The sequence below is a fragment of the Liolophura sinensis genome, chromosome 8 (assembly GCF_032854445.1).
Source record: "Liolophura sinensis isolate JHLJ2023 chromosome 8, CUHK_Ljap_v2, whole genome shotgun sequence".
Lineage (NCBI taxonomy): Eukaryota > Metazoa > Mollusca > Polyplacophora > Chitonida > Chitonidae > Liolophura > Liolophura sinensis.
Window position 1 is genome coordinate 8,658,150 of NC_088302.1, and position 23,600 is coordinate 8,681,749.

The 23,600-nt window shown below is 39.8% G+C and overlaps 1 protein-coding gene across 1 annotated transcript; it reads left to right on the top strand.

The window, feature by feature from the left end:
- The first annotated feature begins 2,193 nt into the window (after positions 1-2,193).
- LOC135472623 (synaptotagmin-4-like) lies at positions 2,194-20,380 on the top strand. Its single transcript, XM_064752220.1, is given in 10 exon segments — positions 2,194-2,359; positions 8,858-8,952; positions 8,954-8,995; positions 8,997-9,100; positions 9,102-9,237; positions 9,239-9,298; positions 9,300-9,626; positions 9,628-9,654; positions 14,561-14,684; positions 17,051-20,380. Coding segments are annotated over 10 exon segments (1,266 nt in total). The 5' UTR covers positions 2,194-2,316; the 3' UTR covers positions 17,359-20,380.
- The last annotated feature ends 3,220 nt before the right edge of the window (positions 20,381-23,600 follow it).

A 23,600-nucleotide genomic window follows, 5' to 3' on the forward strand; every position in this document is an offset into this window, starting at 1 on the left:
AACAACCTTGTTTACATTAAGTTAGCTCTATGTCCTGAATAAATATATACAACATGAACATTTCCATTGTGATACATATAAACATATATACATATGGATATATGAAACTTAGGACAACGCTTTCAGTCAAAAAGTAATTAAAAAATAACTTTACAGAAGTGAAATGCACTGGACAAACGACTGCATCGACGGTGCAGAAACCAGGAAACACAAAAATAACCTTCAAATGGGTTCAAACATGATGAATAATACAGAATGTGTCGATTATGCATTGAATTATTTTAATCCATAATTATGTTTTATTTATTTGAATGATGTTTTACGTTGTATATACCCAAGAATATTTCACTTATACGATGGCGGCCATCATCCTGGTGACAGTAAACTGGGCAGACCTTTGGGAAAACCCACGACTATCCGCAGGTTGCCTACAGGCTTGCCCACGCACAACCGTTCAGGAAGCCACGATAAGCTGAACTTGAACTCACAGCGACCGCATCAGTAAAAGGCTCCTATGTTAATGTGCTGCGCCAGTACGCTATAATGGCGAGGCCAGTGATAACAAGAGGTTATTTAAGAACATCAGCAACATGCTAGGCTGTTCATCATCTTGAATGACGTTAACTTATTTATTTTATTTGTTTGATTGGTGTTTTACGCCGTACTCAAGAACATTTCACTTATACGGCGGCGGCCAGCATTATGGTGGGAGGAAACCGCGCAGAGCCAGGGGGAAACCCACGATCATCCGCAGGTTGCTGAAAGACCTTCCCGCATACGGCCAGAGAGGAAGCCAGTATGAGCTGGACTTGGCTGACGTTAAAGGGTGGCTCAAAATAGATCACAGGTTATATTATGACAAGCAGATATTGCTGTATAAGGCCCGTGGCAAATTTGAAGACATACGTCTAAGATATCCGATACTGAAGGCGTAAATATTTTTGTACACGGATTGCAGTTCATAAACTAATTATAAAAGATCGGACAGCCGGATAAAAAAGGGACCGATCGAGGACAGATGCCCGGTTTGGTGATGGACCAAATGTTTCATGCATGCACGGAGGATATACGTAATCTTTCAAAACAGTCAATTTGTCTTTCAAACGAAACTGCTGTGCATGCTTACTGGGGCTTCCTTATCAGGAAAACAAGTCCAGGATCACGTGATAAATTATATGCCGTGACGTAATCCTTAAACGTGATCGATATAATAATAGCATATGATTATGACGTCATAAGTGTCTTTTCAGTTAGGGTTTAAAAAACAAAATAATCTTGAGAGAAATATACCAGTCCAAAGGATATCAAATCATTCAACAACAGATAAACACATCTTCACGACATAATTGTACATAACAATCACAACTTCATTATTATAGATGTGATATTAAATTATTCTAGCTATTCGTCCTTGAGGTAAATGTCGCCTTCGTAGTGATGTAGTCTTCCTGATTCTACTTGATGCCAGATGTTGTACAATTCAGTACGATTTTTATTCGCGTTTTGGTAAAAAAAAAAGGCTTATATTGTCTGCTGGATGGATGCTTGGTGGAATGGATCGACTGTGCTGTATGCAGAAGGTATAGATTGAGAGAGGCACGATAGGTAGAACGACTGGCTGGCACAGAAAAATCAATCGTAACCATGCCAACGGTAGATCCGTATGCTAAATATACAAAGAGAGAGCGAGAGAGTGTAGTGCAGTAATGGCTGTAAGCGAAGTGCCAGAGGAGTCAAAACTAGCCAACACTGAGGAAGGCATTTTTGTGCCGTGTTGGAAATTGGTAAAATCCTGTGATTTTGAATACTACAACAACATAGACATGACCAGTTTCGTTAGTATTTCAGACAATTTTTTTTACCAAGAATATGGCATCGTTATTATCAAAATAATACAATGGAATCCAAAAATTTAGAACCGTATTAAACCAAGCTGTGATATGAGTCACACTATACTCATTGTTTACGTCCCTGTTGTGTGTGCTCCAAATTGAAATTAGTCTCGTATTCTGAATGAGGATGTTTGGAATGTACCCATATTTCAACCAATCGCGTCTGGGTGTCCATTGACCGGTTTCTCTATGTCATGTCCTTATAAGGCATGCCGTGACGTCATGGTGAGGACAGTCATAATCAATAGACGTTGAGGCCACTAGGAAACAGCATTAGCATCTAGGCAGCATAATTTAGTATGTGAATTTCTACGGGCGCCATCTTGAAGTGAGGCCCTGTGGAATAAGACATTTTCTCCGATAATTTTTTCCTTTTTCTAGTTAAAAATCATATAAAGGAAGTTCGGAGAAGAAGATTCGTAAAATGAAGCCGGCAGAAGTAGACGGACTTCATCCACACGCTGCTGGTAAGTGTCTGTCATTTTGTATTTTTGTCTGTAACACCCCAAGTCACATCACCGTCCCATATGCCCATCCCCATTCGGCGACATATTAGTTTAAATCAACCGTTATGTACACACTGGTAGTGTAGATATTCTTTATGAGATACTGTCCGTCCATTGTATTTATTGAATAGCATTAAATACGTTGTAATTATATATCAAGGCATTTTAAAGCATCTGATGTATTTTTATATAAGGATACATGAGTGTTGGAACTGTTGGAGAATTCCGTCTACTCCTCATCCATAATAATTGTCAAACCTACAAAATGTGACTTCACTCCACCAGACAAAAATCACCAATCGTGTTTAACTGAATTTCTGTACATGGAATATATAATCCCTAACACAGATATTGTGAGTTTGCGATTGTCTTCTATTTAACATAAAACATGATGATTGGTTGTACTGATGAATACAATTTATTAACCGGAGAAAATCTACTGATTTGAGATTTGGGTTTTGATGAAAACTTAACTTTAAGGACTGACACGATGCTGATACGCCTTCTACCAGAGGGTGATGTCATGTATTCCATTGGGGCTTGATCCCTGACTGCCAGGTGTAGGGCTACATGTCTATTTTATCGAACATCTGCCTGAGAAGTACAGGGTGCCAAGATATCTTGATTAATCCCACGTGGGCAACGAGTACCTGTCAATAATGAGCAATGAGCTGTCAATAATTAAGCATCAGCGCACATGCTTCAACATGCGATTTTTGTCGATTTCTTGACCTTATCCGGATATATGCCGGCCTGTGCACAACATTTGTATACATGAAAGTGTCAACATCTAAACACACCAGACATCGGCTAAATATTTTTAGAAAGGCGCTATATAATCAGTAGGCCTTTTCTCTTTTATTTCATACACGATGTTTTGCCCTTGACAGTTACTATAATTGCTACTCTTTGAACACAACAGCGTTAGCGAATGGACGTGGGTTTCCGCCGGGCTCTGTCTGGTTTCCTGTCTGGTATAAGCAAAATATTCGTGAGTATATGGCGTAAAACCCCAATCACATAAATAAATAAATAAATAAATAAGAGTAGACTTAAGAGTGGTATAAAAACCACCTATGGTATGCTAACCATTTGATATAAATATTGAAGATATAAAGCAGGACCGATTTTATAACTTACTCAATCTGATATATAATATGGAAATGCTGAAAAACGCACGTTTCATCTCTTTTCATAACTTATGTTATGCTTATACAGTAATTGTCTCATCCATTTTCTTAAACACAGTGGTATACACATAAAAACATGAAAAATATGACTTTCTTTTTCACTGTATTAAGATGGCCCAGCACTTTGTGCTGGGACACCTATTGAAATCGTTCGGATTTTAATTATTTGTTGAAATTTGGTTATTTTAGGAACACGGTTACGAGGAAAATTTTCTTAGTTTTGGGTAACTTTGGTCACTTTGGTTAACATTTGATGTACTTATAGAGTTATGCCAGTTAGAGTACGTTGGACAAAATTTTGGACATCCATCAGAGGCTTTGGAAGCTATCCATTGGTTGAAATTATGCCGTCATAAAGAGTGTCAAAGTTTGATAATGTTTTCATGTATTCTCATGTATTTGCAAACGTTGATTCCGAATCTGCTTTCGGATTTTACCTATCGTTGTAACTTTTTAAGACTTGGTCAAAAAAAATTCAGTTATGTAATTTTAATGGCCTGTAACTTATGAACTATGGTAGCTAGAAATGTGAAACTTGCAGAAATAGTAATGTAAGCCTGTGCATTTAACATAGACTTTGGAGGTAACTGTGTATTACTAAACATGTGCTGCAGGTAACTTGCCACATAGCTCAAACCGAGAAATGAACAACTCTCTCTCCTCTCCAAAGCTATCAACGGACAAATTTAAATGTTTGTACGTAAGTTAGCCGTGTTCGCAAAGCATCATGGGTAATTCTCAACAATCCCGACGGCATTCCCCCATACCCCCGTGCTATCACCAATATAAGTCCAAGCCATAGCCAAAAGTACCAACAAATTCTGTCCACACATTACAAATAACTTACATATACCTTGAGTCATGACGAGCCCAAAAATGTCATTCTTATAACAAATTGAACGGTTAAAGAAATATTGCGGTTTCCAGTTTCTTTTCAGGTCTAGACCTTACATACCTGTAAGGAAGAGAAGGCTTAAGGATGCCGCACAAAAATAACTACGAAACCGTACGTCATGGCTTAGGACTGGGGACCTTTTTTGAACAAAAAAGCACACAACACAGCTTAATCCGTCTAACTATTTAGACCACAATTTCATGTCTTTATAGTCTCCTAACATTTCCTGTCAGCTACATGCATCCTGTCTGTTTTTGTAAATAGTCTATTTTCTGTGTACTTCGGCAGTTAAATCGAGCTATTCGTCGTTATGTGTGTTAGCATCTGCTCGCAAACAGATGTTTGCCAAAGCTTAATTTGTCCGCTCTTGGCAAATTAGTTTAGTGCATTACTTTCATGGTGTTTTCTTATTTGACATGGAACCGGTATCGCAGTAAGGAACGCAACAGCTTGAATTTTATTCTTCTGATCAATCACCACAAAGCACTGTTATATGTGATGGTATCACTCGTTTTCGGAACGCGTCCTGATCACGATTTTTGGGGGCGAAAGGTCCGTATTCGCGAAATCAAATTTTCTGTATTTACTAAAAATAGCTCAATTTTCAAAGAGTTAAAATGATTCTCACATTTGACAAAGTTATAATGTGACTTTTTAATGCAATGGGTGACACAAGTGAAAGGTTATTATTTGGGCTACTCTGTATTAGTAGCAAATATTTGATTGGATTTGCGCTGGACGATCTGTTGCGAAAAAATCTGCTTTATAACTTCTTTAATAAACTTTTTTTTCAGCATATTCGATTTAAGCGATTAGTCTCTTGAATACTGTGGAAATCCAACATAAACAAAAATGTGAGGTATACTTTTTGTAAGATGAATACAACAGTAATCATTTCTCGGACAGCGTGATTTAATACTCTGTAGCACTCAGTTGATGTGATTGGGATGTGACGATCTTTCAACGAGGCTGGCATCAAGGTGAAGAAGTTTGAATTGTGAAGTCGCTTGTCAAAAGAAGGTATTTGAAAGTGTTGGTAGAAACACATGAACCTCTGCCAAACGTCAATCATACGTCAAAGATCTCCAGTTACATTGGTGATTTGGGATCATCATAACGTTGTCCGAACCCAGATGTTGTCTCTTCCTTTTCCAACTTCACAGACATCATAACATCGCCCATCTTCTAGCCATTTCATTCCACTTGTCAAATTTAGCGAGAAATAATGCGACAAAAACACTCTGTACAGCATTATTCTATATTACAAGCTTTTGGAGAGTACTTTCCCCATCATCAGGTGGCTGTACAAAGTGTTTTTTTGTCGCATTATTTCTCATTAGCTTAGTGAAGCCTCTCCATCCCAGCATCTACTTGTCAAATTTGGCGAATGGATAAGATAAATTGCACGGTGTGAACGCGACTTTGTGGGACATTTGGATGTCCTGGTTTCATTCGACGAGGCTTTAGGGGACTTCATTTACGAAGTTTTGACGTCTGTTATTTGTATTTCGAGGTTGGTTGTGCGACGCACAGTCTATCTTAATCGGGGTCATGGATGTAGGCTATACACCCGTGATGGTCCGAGAGGCTTCCGCTGCCCAGTGGTCAGCGTTATAGCTCAACACAGTGACTGAAGAGCCTCTCACTAATGCGATCGCTGTGAGTTCAAATCCAGCTCATGCTGGCTTCCTCTCCGGTAGCACATGGTAAGGTCTTCCAATAACCTGAGGATGGTCGTAGGTTTCTGCCCATACATCCATCAACATGTGTTTACAGTGTCGCTTTCTTGTTTTAATGTTGAAGTGGTTCCTTGGCTCACGTGCACGTGTTAACCCACCTGACTTTCGCGCGTGACGCCTTCGTTTAAGACACTTATTAAATGCGTGGTACCATGGCTTCAGATTTATCATTAGACGGTCATATTCCACACGCACCCGGCACTAATAAAAAATTAATGGTTGACATATTCAGGCAAGCTCCGAATTGACACGCCGTGGAAGGACAAGCCAGGAAATGGATCACATGTATAATTCATCGATGTTGTACTGCGCTGTACAGCAGTCTCTGGATTGTCATACATAAGACTAAATGTCATGTCTATTACAGACATTTGTTACAAATATTTAATGACTTCGCCAAGACAGGGCCGACGGAACACAAGGGTATTTCACAGCCTTGATCTCACGAAATCGTGTATGAACTAGTACTGCCCAGAACACGGCATGCAATCTTTTGCATACATACAAGTATACTTAAACACTCTATAGACAGCGTAATACAAAACACGTTCCGATGTCTTTACATTTGAATACGAGCCATATAAAATTAATATCAATTCCTAGACAATATTGATACGCCTGTGGAGACAAATCTGCCATAAATCTTTTTTTATCCTGACGAGGATTTGATATTTTTTAATACGATGCCGAATGCACCATCTGCAGATTACGTTATCTGCACAAGCCGCGGGGTTTTCTGTTGATATGACACCGGACATGAGCTAATCAGACAACGTCCACCAGCTGCAAAATGGCCATTATACTGACGACCCTATTTGCCGTGGACTGTAGGACAGGAATGGGCTCTGGGCTTTGCTTCACCCCTGCACATCAAATACAGCTATCAATATCCACCACATGACTGAAAGGGCTTCCACGCAGGATGCTATCTAACGAGCGTGCCTTGTGCCCCCTAATTTGCCCCCGCCATCTTCAGCACATGGCTATAAGAAATAAAGTTCCTCATGCCAGTTTCAAGCAGCTTATCCAACTATAACATAATGAAAGTATGGTTATATTCGATGACAAATTTACGCTTGCGTAATACAATGGAATTTGCGATTATTCAAAGGGATGTCATTGCAACATTTCTGACGACAGCATGATGGCTGTTTTGTTATGAGTTGAAAAATCGAATTCAAACGTAATCACTAACGTTTATGGATATTCTTTCTTCAATGTGGCTCCATCGGACAGCTAATAGAAAGATTTCATATCACTCCATTTCAATCAGCTGGCGTTCTATAATATAATAGTTTTAAAAGTGTAATATACAACATGTAACGCGAAAAAGACGCTACGGTACCTGCAGACTTCTTATGTTCGCAGCGATTAGTTCCAACGATGGAACTAATTGTGTGTATTTTGTTTGCCTAATTCTGCTTAAGTCAAGAGGCTATGAGCCTCGTACGTTGAGACTAATTAAGCATTTCATGAACAGTCAAAATAAAACCCTAACTGAAGTAAATTTATTTTTTTTTATTTATTTATTTGATGTTTCACGCTGCCGTTTAGAATATTTCACTTATACGACGATGACCAGCAATATGGAGGCAGGGAACCAGCCAGCAGCCGGAGAACCCACGACCATCCGCAGGCTGCTTCTAGACCTTTGCACGTACGACCTTAAGTAAACCAGGAAGAGGTCGCATTCACTGTATACATGTGGCCATTTTCCCACAATCACTGTGTAGTCGCAGCCCAGGTCTTACTCTCTGAGAAGTAGTTTTTATTTTTGTAAGTTTTCTAATCAGCCACACAATGTCACAACATTCATGTTAAGGGCCCATCCCCTCTCCCCTCCCCCATTAGCCTCCTGAAACTGACCAACTACAGTCTTCAAAACAAATCCAGGCATTCAGTTTTGTGAGGAGAAATTATAGATTGATCAGACTGTTTGAGAGATAAATATAAAAACACCTTTCAAATAAATGAATACACACACTTGAGAGATTTAAAAACGCATAATACTTTAATGCAGACAAGGCCAGTTTGTCTCACACATGGCTGAGGTTAGTATTGCTTTTTACATTACGGACAGATAGTAATTGACGGTACACATTTATTATTCATGTAATTCAAATTCAACAAGCCTACGCAGAAGTACTATATATGCATATAAAGCCAGTTTTATATGTTAAGCAGCCTGTCTCGCTTCAGACAGATTCTAACACATACTTTCAAATTCAAAACTTAATCTTTTCCAGTGACTTCTCCTTCTTACCATTTTGGGGATAATCATTTAAACAAATTAAGAGGGAAGAAACTCGTTACGTTTCAAACGACAAATCTCCCTCAGGAAATGCCACAGTTTTGAATCCAATCTACGACACACAGAGAAAAATTATATCGTCAGGAAAGAATTTATTTGTGAGAATTATTTCCTATTAGAAAGAGGTGTAAGCCTAGCGATCGTCGACACGATGCCTGTTGTGGGGCATGTGAGGTCATGCGACTGACCGATTCATACCCGCGCATATTGTCCCGGTAGCCCACTGTTTTTATGTCCTCTTTTTGAAGCTGTGTAATTTTCCTTCTTAACATTCCTGGATCAACATTTCAATATCAATCTATATTTTTCAATTCTATGTTTCAGTTTCCACTGTGACGATTGTTGGTATCTGTATCGGGTCTGTAGTGTTCCTTGTCTCGTTGACGGCAATGCGCATTCAAATAGCTACAGACGCCAGGTGGAGCGCGCAATGCGCAAAACAGACTGTCGTCTGCTATCAAGAAAAGGCTTGAAAGAAAGCAGCAATGGTAACCTGAAGAAAGGTCAAAAGGCCACTATCATGAAATCCAAAGCCACCAGTCCGATCTTCCCACCATCCCACGATATTGAGGGCCCATGAGAGGGTCGTGACCCGAAATATGTCGACTTCCGGAGGCGACCCCAGTCAGTACAAATCGGAATGCTACGTGGAAAACGAAAAAGATGGTGCCACACCGGAGAAGGAAGAATGCCTCCGGGAAAAGGGGTGTTGATGAGAAGACGCCAAAACTGGGCAACATGTCTTTCTCCGTGGAGTACGACTCCGCAGAAGACGGCTCTGCTGGTCACCATTCTGCGCGTGTGTGATCTCCCGCCGAGAGACCCCAATGCCGGAGGATGTGACCCCTACATCAAGCTACAACTCCTTCCGGAGAAGAAACACAAGTGTAAAACCCGAGTGCTGAGGAAGACCCTGAACCCGGTGTACGACGAAACCTTCACGTTTTACGGCATTCCACAGAATCTGCTCCAAAATATCACCCTGCACTTCGTCATCCTCAGCTTCGACCGCTTCTCCAGAGATGAGATCATCGGGGAAGTCATCTACCCGCTGTCTGGAGTCCAGGTAGATCAGAAAGAGGTGTCCCTTGTCCAAGGAAATCATGCCACGTTATCTTAAGGTGAGTAAAGGGTCAATATTTGGTGAAATATTAAAATCATTAAAAAATGTTAGAGTTCGAATCCGTTTGTATGCAAATTTGTCTCCGGGTTTCGCCCCCATTGCCTTCGTTGTCTCCTGTTTTTGATATCATCTTGATCCAAAAAATCGAATCATTTTGCTCTGTAAAGATGTGAACTGGTGAGCAGTACAAATTAATTTAGAATATGAAAAACTGAGCCACATGGTCACCGATTAGATAAGTAGTTATTGTTTATACTTACATGGTAGCAACCAGAGCCAAGCTGACAAATATATGATATTTGTTAGATGTTAAAACCTCCATCAAACTTATTCCTCAATTCTATGTGCTTAACTCCTTTGAACTACTTTTTATATTGTAAAGGATACCATGATATGGTATTACATTTCTTTTTGTCCACAAATCAAGTTTTTTTTCTTTAGATCAGGGCTCAGTTGTTCGGCTTTGAGGAATCATGCGCTGAACACTAGCCATTCAATGTTTTCCATGGTAACTCATTGTGCTGAATTTAAAGAGCTATACAGAGTCATGAGTTGAATGATAACGATCGAGAAAAAAGTGGATGTTTTTTTTTTCTAAATTATAACCAGTATTAATGGCATTTTACCTGACGTTACGTCACGCAAGAAAAAACACGACGTCGCTCAGTGTTGACGCCCAGCCTTTTTACATCACTAATGTCATGAAAACTGCCTTACTATTAGCCTGAATCAACAGAAGCTACCGAAAATGTTGTTTCCTGAGTCACTTTAGTTATATTTGAGTTTTAGTTTTTGAAACACTTTAGTTATACTTGTCACAATGATGGCACAAGTAAATGGTGTTTGAATTATGGTATCAAAGTTGCTGTCAAACTCTTCCTTCAGATAATTATAAAATTAATCAGGAATTTTTCTTCAGGAATTGGAGACGCTCTTTAAGAATAACCTAGATGCACATGACATTTGGATAGGTTAGTGTACATGATGGATAAGTGTGCAAGATGGATTAGTGCACACGATATGGGCTAATACTAGAACTTACACAGGTTATCTCATAGGGTATACCACGTTCTTGTGCTCGAGGGTGTTTTAGTGTACATCATTTCTTGACAACAATCAAGTGCTTGTTTGCAATGTTTACGGATGCCAGAATCAAATTTTATGGGGACCGCCATAATCTCCGATAAAACACCAAGTGCTTGCACCAACCTTCCAGACTTTAAAAACATGGGTTTAGATGTGTCCTTCGTCTTGATGGATCGCTTCTCGTTTTGCCAGGAATTGCGGTTGGAAGCATCCATTAGGGTAGTGTGTTATCAATTTCAAGGGCATCATTTTACCCAATAACTCAGTACTGACAGGACAGGAAGGGGTCCTTAGGACGATGTTCAGAAAGCTTACAATTTCCAAGCTTTAAATGAGAAGCCAAAAAATAATGTTGGATAAAAATCGATGATGGAAGCCTACTGCAGCCTGAGTAGACGCACAATGTAAGGATTGCGAGGACTAGGTTAGTCTTCGTGGCCCTCATTTGCGAGCTTCCGTTCATTTTTTCCTAAGGCATTGAAATTTATAGACACGGATAATTAGACTTTCCAAGGTGTTTTATCATAATCCAGCCTTGGAACGGCTATTAATCGTTACAGACATCACGTTTTTAGAAAATGGCGGGGCATTGTCGTGCTGTGGGAAGAGCCTGTCGAGTTTTCCACCTAATTCCTCAGGCATGTTTCTGGTTTCTTATGGCAGTGTCGTATGGAATCAACCACACGTTTCCGAGACCTCTATGATCCGGTAATTTTAGAGTATACATGTAACTAGGATCGCTTTTAATTTATCTGTCACGTATAGACAACGTTATGAGCCTTATACCTGAACCATTTTGAAATTTTACTAATAGTTTCTCGCTGATAGGGGCATCTAGTGGAATATGCTTTCTGTAATGAAGTTTTTTAGGTTTAAATTTTAACGTTTAAGATCTTTAAACTTGTAAGCCTATACAATTTTGGGCGGAATTTAGAGTAGCCAAAATTTAACGGATTTTACCGATGTCCTGGAACAAATCTCTTTATAAGCCTATCAATATTCTGGTGTCTTTGAACCAGGATTTTAACACGGTGTTTTACTCTATTGATTCAGATATATTTTGTGTATATTTCATGGGTTCTACCTCTAGTAATATCTACATGTTAGATCAGTTGCAGGAACATCTGTACCGGTACTAAAATGTTTCCCGTACACACGAAGTAGAAATTCCTCCTCCCGAGCATGTAGGTCTTACACCCGGTGACATAGCACGAGAGATAAAGAGAAAATACTAGCTCGATAACGCTCGCCTCACGCACTTGTCAATATGGTGTCTTCGATTTCTGGCCATTCCACAGAAATTATCGATCGGAGCCTGTCGCCATGGCAACGCAGCTCATATTTCGGCTCCGGCCTTCGGTCTGTAGTGAAATCGTGTGATTGTTCGCTTAGGAGATCTCACCTTGCGGGCGAAACTGAGCTCCCCGAGGGATTCCAGCACAACCTGTCTCCTTCTCTGTCGAGCTTACAAAGGTTGCGGTTCATCTGTTCTGGCCGACATAGGTTAGAAAAACGCTTATGTAAGTCAAAGTTGACAGCACTCGATGTCTGCTAAATGTCAAATATGAGATAACAGTCAATAGAGGACGCCAAAATGCAGACAATACGGCTGACTCAGATTAAATAAATTTTTTGTCTCGGCGTCCCAGAGTAATTTATATAAGACAATGGAATTACTATGCCGCTGTCATATATTCTAACTGCGTGATTGGTTTTATACCCAACATCTTCTTCTGTTTTTGCATATGTTGTTATGTCGGTGTGTCTCAACCATACTGATTTTATTTATACACTAATATTTATGACGCATATACAATACTGTAGAATTCTAGCCGCCGTCGTAAAAGTGAAATATTCTTGACACAAAACACGAATCAAATATATATTATACGAATCCAGTACTGTAAACATACACAAACCGGCGGATGGTCATAGGTTTTCCTCCGGGCTCTGCCCGGTTTCCTTGAACCATACTGGTGGTTGTCGTCGTATAAGCGAAAAGCACTCTGTAGTACAACGTAAAATACCAATGAAATAAAATAAACATACAGCTATACAACATTGTTATATATAAATTATATACAACATTATATAGAAGAATAATAGAGCAGCATGTAATGCTGCTGTTAACACAGAAAATAATTCATATTAATTGTCTCAGTTAAAATTAAATATTTAAACGAGACGGTTTAATTTTCCAAAGTCTTTCGTCTGTAAAACAGGAACACGATATACGGTTCTCGGCATCCTATATCCTATGGCTTGCGAAGCTCGGTGTACAGGCAGAGAAAATCTGCATGCAGACAATTTACTAACCATACAAGATACCATTCATGCAATATACATTATTATGGGTTTCATGGCAGTACGTAATATTTCATGCTACACAACACAGGGCATTTTCTGGAATAACGTGGTACTGTACTGATCCACATCCTACTCGCCTTACATAATAAAGTTGATATAAAGGGTTGACGTTAAGGAATGCAAAGGGTCTCTAAACTCATCTATATTCATACGTTTCCCAGGAGTCTGTCACCAGTGCGATTGGAGAGTTCACGATCAGCTCATGCTGACTTTCATTCCGGCCGTATTTGGGAAGGTTCGCCATCAACCTGCCGATGGCAGTCAGCTTCCCCCAGGCTCTGCTCGGTGTCCTGTCATCATAATGCTGGCCGCCGTCGCATAAGTGAAATGCTCTTGACCACAGCGCAAAACTCCAATCAGATAAATAAATATCTCTAAATTCATATGTGAGCATAGTCGGCCGTCATATACAGTGCCGTCGAAGTAATATCACAGATATCTTTCTAAAGACAGCTGGCTAATACCACATTTTAACAGCTAAGGAAAACTTTAGAATTCATTAGGTAGTTTCCCACGCATGCTGGCTTTAGTTGACAATAGCTTATAATTTTAACACCTCGTGCAGCTGCTTGAGCAAAGAGATTTACATTAAGCTAACATATATGTCACATTAAACTGAAAATATGTGTAACTAAAGAACTTATATCATCGCTGAATCGTTATTTCCAGTGTTATGACGATTTCCATGGTCATCTTTTGCTGCTGTTTAGTGCAGTCATAGGATATATGAGATATATGAGGATGAGCCCTCATTTCCAGTGTTTTTATCACTATGATACGTTTCATCCATTGAACCACTGCTCACCACTATGTTAGAAACATGTCATTTGGTTATTCCCCAAATAGCCAAATAGTGTTTACAACTGTATCCAAGAAACCACATATGTAAGAAAGGATATTCGGCGTTACAAAACTTTCGAGCTCATATTATCAAGCTCTTCTTCGCTGTGAACAGATAAATAAAGAGCAGAGCATTTGTTTCTTTCTGTTGTGGCTGTTGTTTTAATATGTCAGTTTTGAAAAACATCATCGTAACATTTTATTTCTCCATGTACAATGCTTTACCGCTCGGAAACGTTTCTGTTTTAATAAAAAATATTTTCAAGTTCACAACACGCCATCTTTCACTTGAATTAAGAGGTTCAGTTCTTGTAGCACAACATCTGCCTGAAATACAATACTATTCAAGACCATTCCAGCTTTAAGAATGATATGGTGGATTCCCGCATGCCCTACACCTGGGTCCATAATTTCCACCCCCACTCCCAACACAAAGTGGATTATTCTCACCCAAAAGTAGTAGGCTATTCCCTGCATTTATTATTAAACTTTATGTACGGTTGCCTGTTATCAAGGCAGATCTTAGATTCAGGGCCACATCTCACAAATGTGCGTTGGTTTTGTGTGAAGTTTACATGTGATTCTAACCTGGAATGTTGTTTGTGTTTCAGTTCCATAGCCAGGGACGTGGCGAGCTCCTGGTGTCGCTGTGTTACCAGCCTGCCGCCAACCGCCTCACTGTCGTCGTACTGAAGGCAAGGAACCTGCCCAAGATGGACATTACTGGACTATCTGGTGAGTGATTTTACAGATTATACTAGAGAGGGAATACTGTAAAGCACTCATTTACTGGCACACTGTACAGGTTTGTGGACCGACCAAACCGGGTAATTATGTATGTGACTGTTGATGAACATGGTTGGCCTATAAGCCATTTCAAAGCCATGGTGCTAGCGAACGTGTAACTCGCTACTGCTTAAGCATTTACATGAACTCCAAGTGCAGGTAAATTAACAAGTGGCCGTATTTCACCGGTTACCCGTAACAATTTGTCAACCATTACACTGTCAACTATGACCCTGCTCTGGATTGGCCCACTATGGTGTAGTTTATTCTACTATATACTCACATATGTTTCACTTACTTGATAGTCAAGGGTATGGGTGGAGAAAAGTGAGAAGCCACCGTATTTGGTGACAGCAAGAGAAACGAAAGGTTCCTGAGAGCTGGGCATACGGCTTTGACAATCCGAAATTATTGAAAGAAACTGAGCAAACCGTCACTCCTCATTTGGTTAAGTCACTGGTACTTTTGAAGTAATGTCGCAGCCGTTCCATCAGTGTCGGACTAAGCGATCGTGTTGGTGATCATATTGCATTCACATGGTTCGAAGAAGCAGGATCATACATGATGACTGGTTCCTGAGAGAAGAGAGTGCTCTGGCCTAGGTTTAACCTCAAATCTCCATCACTTATGAGCTCATTTTGTTACTGTAAGGAGGATATTTTGTATGGGATTTATTTTTGTGGACATAAAGGCAACCAAATAACCTGTTTTTACTATCATGCTAGTGTCTGCTGTGCTTCACCATTGAAATTGGCTCTATTTGTACTGCCTGGCTGTAGGGGTTCGGAATAAGGGAGGGTCTGTCACTGGCAGTATACCGTGACCACATCATGTGGTTTCAGGCACAACACCTTCCTTATCCTCCGCCATACTCGTTACAGCGCAAGTGCCGCTCTCTATGATCGCTTTACATCACTGCCACCGCTAGATAAACTTGACCTTTGGGGCATGTACGATGGAAACAGGCTTGTTTAGACTTATTCCCACCACTGGTATCCTCGCGCAAAACTGCTTAATCCGCATTAATTAATTAAATCGCTTCAGGCGTTGGTTAGAACTAAGTTGTGCATACACTTTAGATAAAGAGAATATAATGTGTGTATAATATAATTACAAACAACAAAGGTTGAGTCTATGTGTTTTGTGACATCACTCCCTTCCTCATCACCGTGACCCCAGTAACCGCGACATTTTTCAAGATTTCTGTACGTAATTTACTAGAGGTAGCAAGCATGTACATGAACGTAGAGACTGACTCATGCACCGTAAGAAGTTTGGTCCTGTACATGACGGTAAGGCAGCATGGAAAATATAGATGTGTAGGCATTCCCTACGGCTTGCTACAAGGAGACAACGTCGAGATGTGATGTCGAAGCGAAGTAATGACTTTCACTCAACCACAACCTCACCCCCAGCAATCAAACGAGGAAAGCAGCGAAAACTACATTGTACATATTGCCTTCATGTCTAGACAAAGAACATAGTTCTAATTGGTTTCTGATGTGGCAGTCAGAAAAATCAATAAACAAGATGGTGGATGGCACAAGTATCGTTGTAACACGCATGCTTACAAGCCATTTTGCCAAGAGTAATGACTCTTCACCACAGTGGATCCCATTCTGCAGTGAAGATCTTAACAGCTCTTTAAACGGTTTCATGCATATTCGGCTATCGTTGATAAATTGGGTTTATTGGCTGCCATTGCCTTTAATGGATCATTATTCTCATGAACAAAGTGTTACAACTTATCAAGTGTATGTCCCGCCAACATTAATCCCCTTGCGTTCGTTTATACCACACAATTCAGTATGCGATCAACAACTCCTATAACACAATACATGCTCTCTCCGACCGTACGTGGGAAGGTGAACCTTCAACGTGCGGACGGCCGTGGGTTTTTGCGGGTTTCAACCCGGTTTTCCTCCCATCATAATGCTGGCCGCCGCCGCCGTATAAGTGAAATATTCTTGAGTACGGCGTAAAACACCAATCAAATAAATAAATATACAGTACATGCTTTTACTCTTTGTGGACAGACAATTCAATACTGTTCCTTGTCAGAAACTGTCTTAAAGATTTGTCTTTTCCAGATCCTTGGATGAAAGCCTACCAACAGATTTATCTGCTTACATGGAAATCAAACTACTGCACAACGGAACAGTGGTTTCAAATAATAGTTTGTCCGTTTTAGGCCTATATACTTACTTACGGACGTTTAAAACTTCTCTGTACACTTCTTTAAGACCCTTTGGTGGAAATGTACTAGGAAACAAATGAACAGCTATTTATAAAAATTCCCTGTCCATCTATTTTAGATCCTTATGTGAAAATCTACCTACTCTACAACGGCCAGCGTATCGCCAAGAAGAAGACACACGTGAAGAAGCGCACCTTAAACCCAGTGTTCAACGAGTCCTTCCTGTTTGACGTGCCCTACAATGAAGGCCTGATGAACATAAGTCTGGAGTTCCTCGTGCTCGACTGGGACCGGGTCACTAAGAACGAGGTTGTAGGCCGCCTGGAAGTAGGAGCTAGAACGCCGGGAGCGACACAACATCATTGGAACGAGGTGATCAATTGTCCCAGAAAGCAGATTGCTGAGTGGCACAAGCTAAGAGAATGATACTCTTACCCTAGCTGTCTAGAATTGTGCAGATTTTGTGTGTAAAGAGCTACACCAAGTCCGTTATTCAACACTGGGTATCCGAAACATCACCGAGGACACGGCGAAATTCTTACAAGACTTGTTACAAAAGAGAATGCATGAATGTATAGGAGGCCTATTTTACCCACTTTTGAATACCAGACTTCGTATAAAGTGTATTGTGGCATACGTAAACCAGACTGAACTTATCAGATCGGAAGAGAGTGTTTTAAATGCTAATGCTAAATATTATGAAACTTAATATGAACCAATCCCACCCTTGAATCTCCCACCAACAAAACAGCTTCCTGATCGATCCACCGCAAAGTACTTTAGTATGTCCTTTTTTTCAGAGGAGTGCAGGAAGTCCTGATCAGGGCTTTGCTAAGTATTACGTAGACGTATTGTTTCGCACCACCAAGACAGATACCTACCGATAATTACGTCGTCTTAGAGTGACTTATTTTCTAACCATTTACATGAATGCTCTATCTTTGTATTTTCTTGGAAACCGTTACAATATAGGCTTGTATGCTTGACCTAAATTATTTTCTCTTTATTTCGCGACAACTGTATGAACTTATTCTTACGTCCCACCGACTCTTAATTCCCACCCCTTGTATCGACTATATTTCAGTGAAATAGACCTATTTCGGTGAGTTGATTGTGATCTTCGCTATTCTCACTACTACAGGACTAGAATATCTTCTTGTAGTAACAACCAATCTTCTACATATTAATATCTATATATGTATTATGATGAACAATAGTTTAGTTTGTGAGATATTTTATTTGTATGACTTGTGCATGTGATTTTGCTTGATAACTATCCATGAAACAAACCCGGCTACGTCTATCTAGTTTTTGAGACAGATAGAGAATTGTTCTGTCAACAACGAACGTCAAAAGGAAAATGCCGACCTAGCTGAACAATATGGTAATCTCGTTCAACAGAGCATGGGCGGGACAGGAGATATATTTCGTCAAGTGATTATCATGGTGGGTTGGTGTTTGGGTCACGACGCATCTATGGAACTGTTAATGGATAAGCCCTGCAGCAACGTGTTTGCGAAGTACGGCGATCCGACCACAGTATTGGCTAAACCTTATACTCAGTCTAAATCTTTATCGATCAACCATTTCTATCCTGACAATACCGGGATATCGGCCTTTGAAAAAGCCCATTGTGGTCGTTATAACAATAAACTCATTGTTATTCAAAACCAGCTCGTGGGCGTCTGTACTAGAGGAACTAGCGGTGGCCCCTTTTCATAGCTTGTGGTCGACTTCTTTTTTCACAACCATTACAAGATAAAACCGAAAGCTTTTCTTCTATAGTCAGGGTAAAACTCCTTTTCAGGATCAAGCTTGGAACCCCTGATATATCTATATAATGACATAGTTATGTTACTTGTGTATTTTAGTGGTATTAATAACTGACAAGCACAGACTATATGTTATAGTGTGTATAGATCTTACATGTATGCAGAATTTAGAGTGATAAAGGCCGTCGTCTGTATCTGATATGGTCCTAAGGACAGCGACCTTGTAAAGGGTACAGACCTGGAACAACAAATGCTTCCCGCTTACATCATACAGAAGTGCTGAAATTATGGAATATCATACGGGCCAAAAGGGCTTCATAGCAGATATATGAAAGGCCTTGAATTTAAATGTACTTCTATAATTATTACTTGTATTTTTTCTAGTTATTTAGAATGAAGATTGTGTGTATATATTAACGTGTACAGCAGAGAATGTTGGAGGGGATTTTTCGAGTTGGACGGCTGTACAGGCTGTTGTTAGCTGTGTATTGTTGATTATTGTTTTATGCCCTTATAAAATGTACGAGTTACGTGCCAGTCTTCACGCTTGTACGTAGCTTTATGTCGGACGTACGTATGCTAATGTCGTTGTCCAAGCATCTCGGATTACCACCAGTGAAATGTATAAAATAATCTGGTCTTGTCTTAACTAAGGTAAATATAATCCCCATCGTTCTGCTCCCCAGTGAATCTGTCCACGCTAAGGCCAGACCGAGGCCGCGTTAATGACTGTGTTTACCCCTGGCTGGTTTAGATGTGTTCCACTGTAATTAATATGGGCATATTCACGGCCCAATGCAATAAGTGATCGATATCCGTGTACACAAGCGACCCGCTGTAAAAGTTCTAACAATTCGATTAGAATTGTTCCATCAGATCCTGGTAGATTTTCTGATCGAATTTTCAGCTATATGATTGATCAAATCTCCAAAAGAATGCTCAAGCAACTTGTTAATGGAGATATGAACATTTTTCTACCTGCATGGCCGGTCTAACGTTGCCTGGTGTCCAGGAAACACACACGTCATTTACAGCGCTGTACACGTAGGCGGGTATCTCAGGCGGCATTTGGAGGAATGTTTCCAACTCGCTGCCTATATTTCTGTGTTTCGCATTCATCTGGCACAAAGTCACTAAATGATAAATCGTCACTCCGATGGCAATCCGCAGTACAACCTCACATCCGCGCAAATCCATTGGTTATAAGGTCAAGCCGACGTATGATAAAACATAAATGGTTCATGAACCATTCATTCATTCAGGTTGCAATTGTCGTGAGATAGCGCGAGATTATCGCCAAGGGAGAAACTACTGCTTCACTAAATGCTTTATGACCCTCTGATTTCCAAGAATCCAGGAGTCACCTTTACAGAGAGATCGCACGAAAGTTTTCCTCCGTAACTAGCCCTAACGCAGGATAGAAATCTACATACAAAGTTTCGTGAAAGCAACGCCAGATCTGATCACGTAGATGTCAAAAACTTTTGACCGATATCAAGTTCTCACTTATTGCATTAAGTCAGACTGTGTATTGCATATATAGAACTGTTTACATACATATATGTATATGCACATCATATGAACGTCGTGATTGTTGATTGGTTTGTTATCCTGCATTGGAATATGTGTATATTATTTATTCAGCATAACGAAGAATAAAGGAAATATATTGTCTAGTTTCTCGTCTAGTTTTGCTTTGTCACACAAATTAAAGTCATGCACATGTGTGTGTTATACAGATGTAGTCATATACCATTTCAGTGGAAACTAGAGCTAAGTCGCGTCTCGCTTCAACTATATACAAGGTTATCGGATAGATATTTGTTTATTTGATTAATGAATTTCGTCATAGGACAACGAGTATACGAAAATCCGGAATGGAGAACCGCGCAATATCTGGTAAGAGATCTGATAAACGAACAAAGAACAGCACGGGTCCGAAGTAGTGCATGGAATCCAGATTAGAGAAATCCATCATCAAATGTATCTCGTGATGTATCCGACATCTGAAGCCAAACATGTGACCTTGGTTAATTGCAAGGTAATGAAGCCCAAAAACTATGAAAATTCATAAAGTTAGTAGTTGTTAGGGTTGGTTCAAATATGAATAATTATTTGCACGTAAAAAGATAAAGAAATTCTTATCAGAAGTACAATTATGTGATGTAGCTGTGAAAAAACGGACGCGTATTGTATGGTAGGCAGATACAGAATGTGACTGTCTATATACGTGGACTGGTAAAAAAGGGTATTTTTTGTAGTTATAGATTTCAGAGTGAGAACGAAATCGGTAAGAGAAATTTAGCTTTCTCTATAATTTGTTTTAGTAGTTTGGTATTATCCCACCTCTCGTTCAGATGTAAGAGCGGTAAGGCACACGCTTTCAACAGTATTTGGCATGTTTGTGTTACAAAACAATTCGTTTTTTTTTACAGCCAAATACGTGATCCAGTTTTTCACAATTCCACTTCATTCCTGTATAAATTATGAATGCAGCTCATTGCCGAAGCTGCTGGTGGCTGCGTTTGGTGTTTGTGTTGTTCAGCAATGTCTAATATAACATGTCAGATTGAAGCATCAATGATGGAGATATGTGGGTTATTTCTGTAACGTCTGTAAAGAAGAATCACTCAGTCTCTTGCCGTGTTTAAAGGTGGCTTAAGCAGTAGGAAAAATGAAGCATTAAGCAGACGAATGATGGCGTTCTGTTCGGTATTAATAAATACAGTTTAACACGTGAGCAGAAGTAACTACGACCTTTAGATTTTATCAGACGTGTTGTTTGTCTAGCGCTTTAGCCTGACGCCTCGGCCTAGAAGCCATACACTCACTACTTTAGAGGGCATCTCGATTCAGTTGTAAGCATAGTTACGAAATCCAGAATTCAACTGATTAATGTTTACACAGGAGAACTTGCCCAAAACATTTCCCCAGGACTTGTGTTAAACTGCACGTAATGTCAACTGTTTTCTTTTCATCAACGTGTCAATTCACTAATGATTTATTTATTTATTTCATTGGTGTGTTTGGCCGTACTCAAGAATATTTCGCTTATACGACGGCGAACAGCATTATGGTGGGAGGAAACCGAGCAGAGCCAGGGGGAAATCCACGACCATCCGCTGGCTGAGTTCACAAATGGGTTAGCTAGATTCAAACACGTGAACTCATTGATTCAATGCATGGTATTATATTTATACAGCAGGACCTTGAACTTCCTGCAGCCGGTTGTTCAAAAGTGTATTAGCTAATAAGGGGTATTAAGTCATATTATACATTTCCGATTTTAACAAACCCATCAATCAATACAGTTGTACAGAGACCAAATGGAACAGCAACAGATTTAGTTCAAATTTAATACACTGTTACACAATAACTTTTGGGCCAAGTGAATAACTGGAGACTTGTTTTAAAGTTAAATCTAGTCTTAGGTCTTATACTTGAAACAGACCTGCCCCCTACTCTAGGGAGTAAAAACAAATACAAATTATGAGAGAAAAATCTCATGTCACTTATCGCTTTGTGACAAAAACCTATCCTGTATCCTGAATAAGTGTTATTTCTCCAAATCTAAGGCCTCTGTCCATACTACATACCTGTGCTCGGAAGGCTGAAAAGAAACATTTTTTGCTGTCAGGTGTGTTTTGTTGGATATGGTAGAGTATATGAAACAGGTGAACATGTTATCTTTCCTGGCACGTCAGCATTAACCAAGCGCCATTCGAGAGAGACCCCCACACATATATATCTAGAACAACAAAACCTTGAAATAATCCGTACCAAAGATTATCTTTCGGTGACATGAAGCGCGTGGGAGTGCCGATGTACAGGGCGCTGACCGACACCCACAGTCAGAAGGGGACCGGACAGTATGGAGCGGTATTTCTGGTAGCAAGAGGCTGAATGAATTGCCTAATGCGTACATAAAAAGTGCATAGAGAAGCTGGTCCTACCATCAGATTTCAGATTAATTGGCCTCCAACTCATTCCATCGACACGGGCTCTTGTCAGGAACCAAAATCGTTATATTGACAAAAATCAAACACGCTTGCGAGAAGCTTAAGCCTGTTTGTCTGTTTATCGGTTTGCCTTCGTTTGGAAGGAGTGAACGTCGGCATCCAGACTCCCGCGTATAATTTGCATGTGAACGAGAAGCAAAGACTGGAAGTGTTCTAATCAGTTAACAGTTATAAATATTGCATACAGAAGTGCGCTTTCTTGATTGTGCAAGAAAAGGAGTGGTAAGAAAATTGCCAGTCATTACTCGAAACACCTTTTTCTTGAACAATGAATTTCTGGAAATCTACGAATTTTTTTCTCCACGTGGTGCGCAAGTGAGAACGTCACAAGTAAGGAAACTTCGTGAGTTACTTACCAAAGGTTAACTTTCTACCCCGTTTAACACTGACCACCATCGTTTAAGTAAGCAATTCTTGGGAATGACGCTAAACATCACATAGGCAAATAGATAAATAAATAAATCAATAAAATAATATGTTGCTAGTATCTCGACCATCTGTGTATCAACAATACTACCTGAACAATTGGGGAATGCTGAAAGACATTTACACTCGTATAAATAAGCCCGAACAAGGTTATGAACGGCTGAAGTCCGTAGTGGACTTGTCCACCTAAATAATTAGTGAAATATGCAAATCACAGTTAAGACCGTCAACTGGTAAAACAGCAGTCCAAAGTCAAACACCAAAAAGACCTGAAATTCACCGGAATACATCAAGGTTACATCAAAATTCAAAACTTTTCGACCAATAGCGCGAGCCTCTGAAGTTGTTAATGGATTTTAATATCTTCTTCAAACTTTATACAACTAGTATCAATTTACATGCATATCAAATTTCAAAAGGATCTGTCCATTGATCCTTAAAGACAAAGATA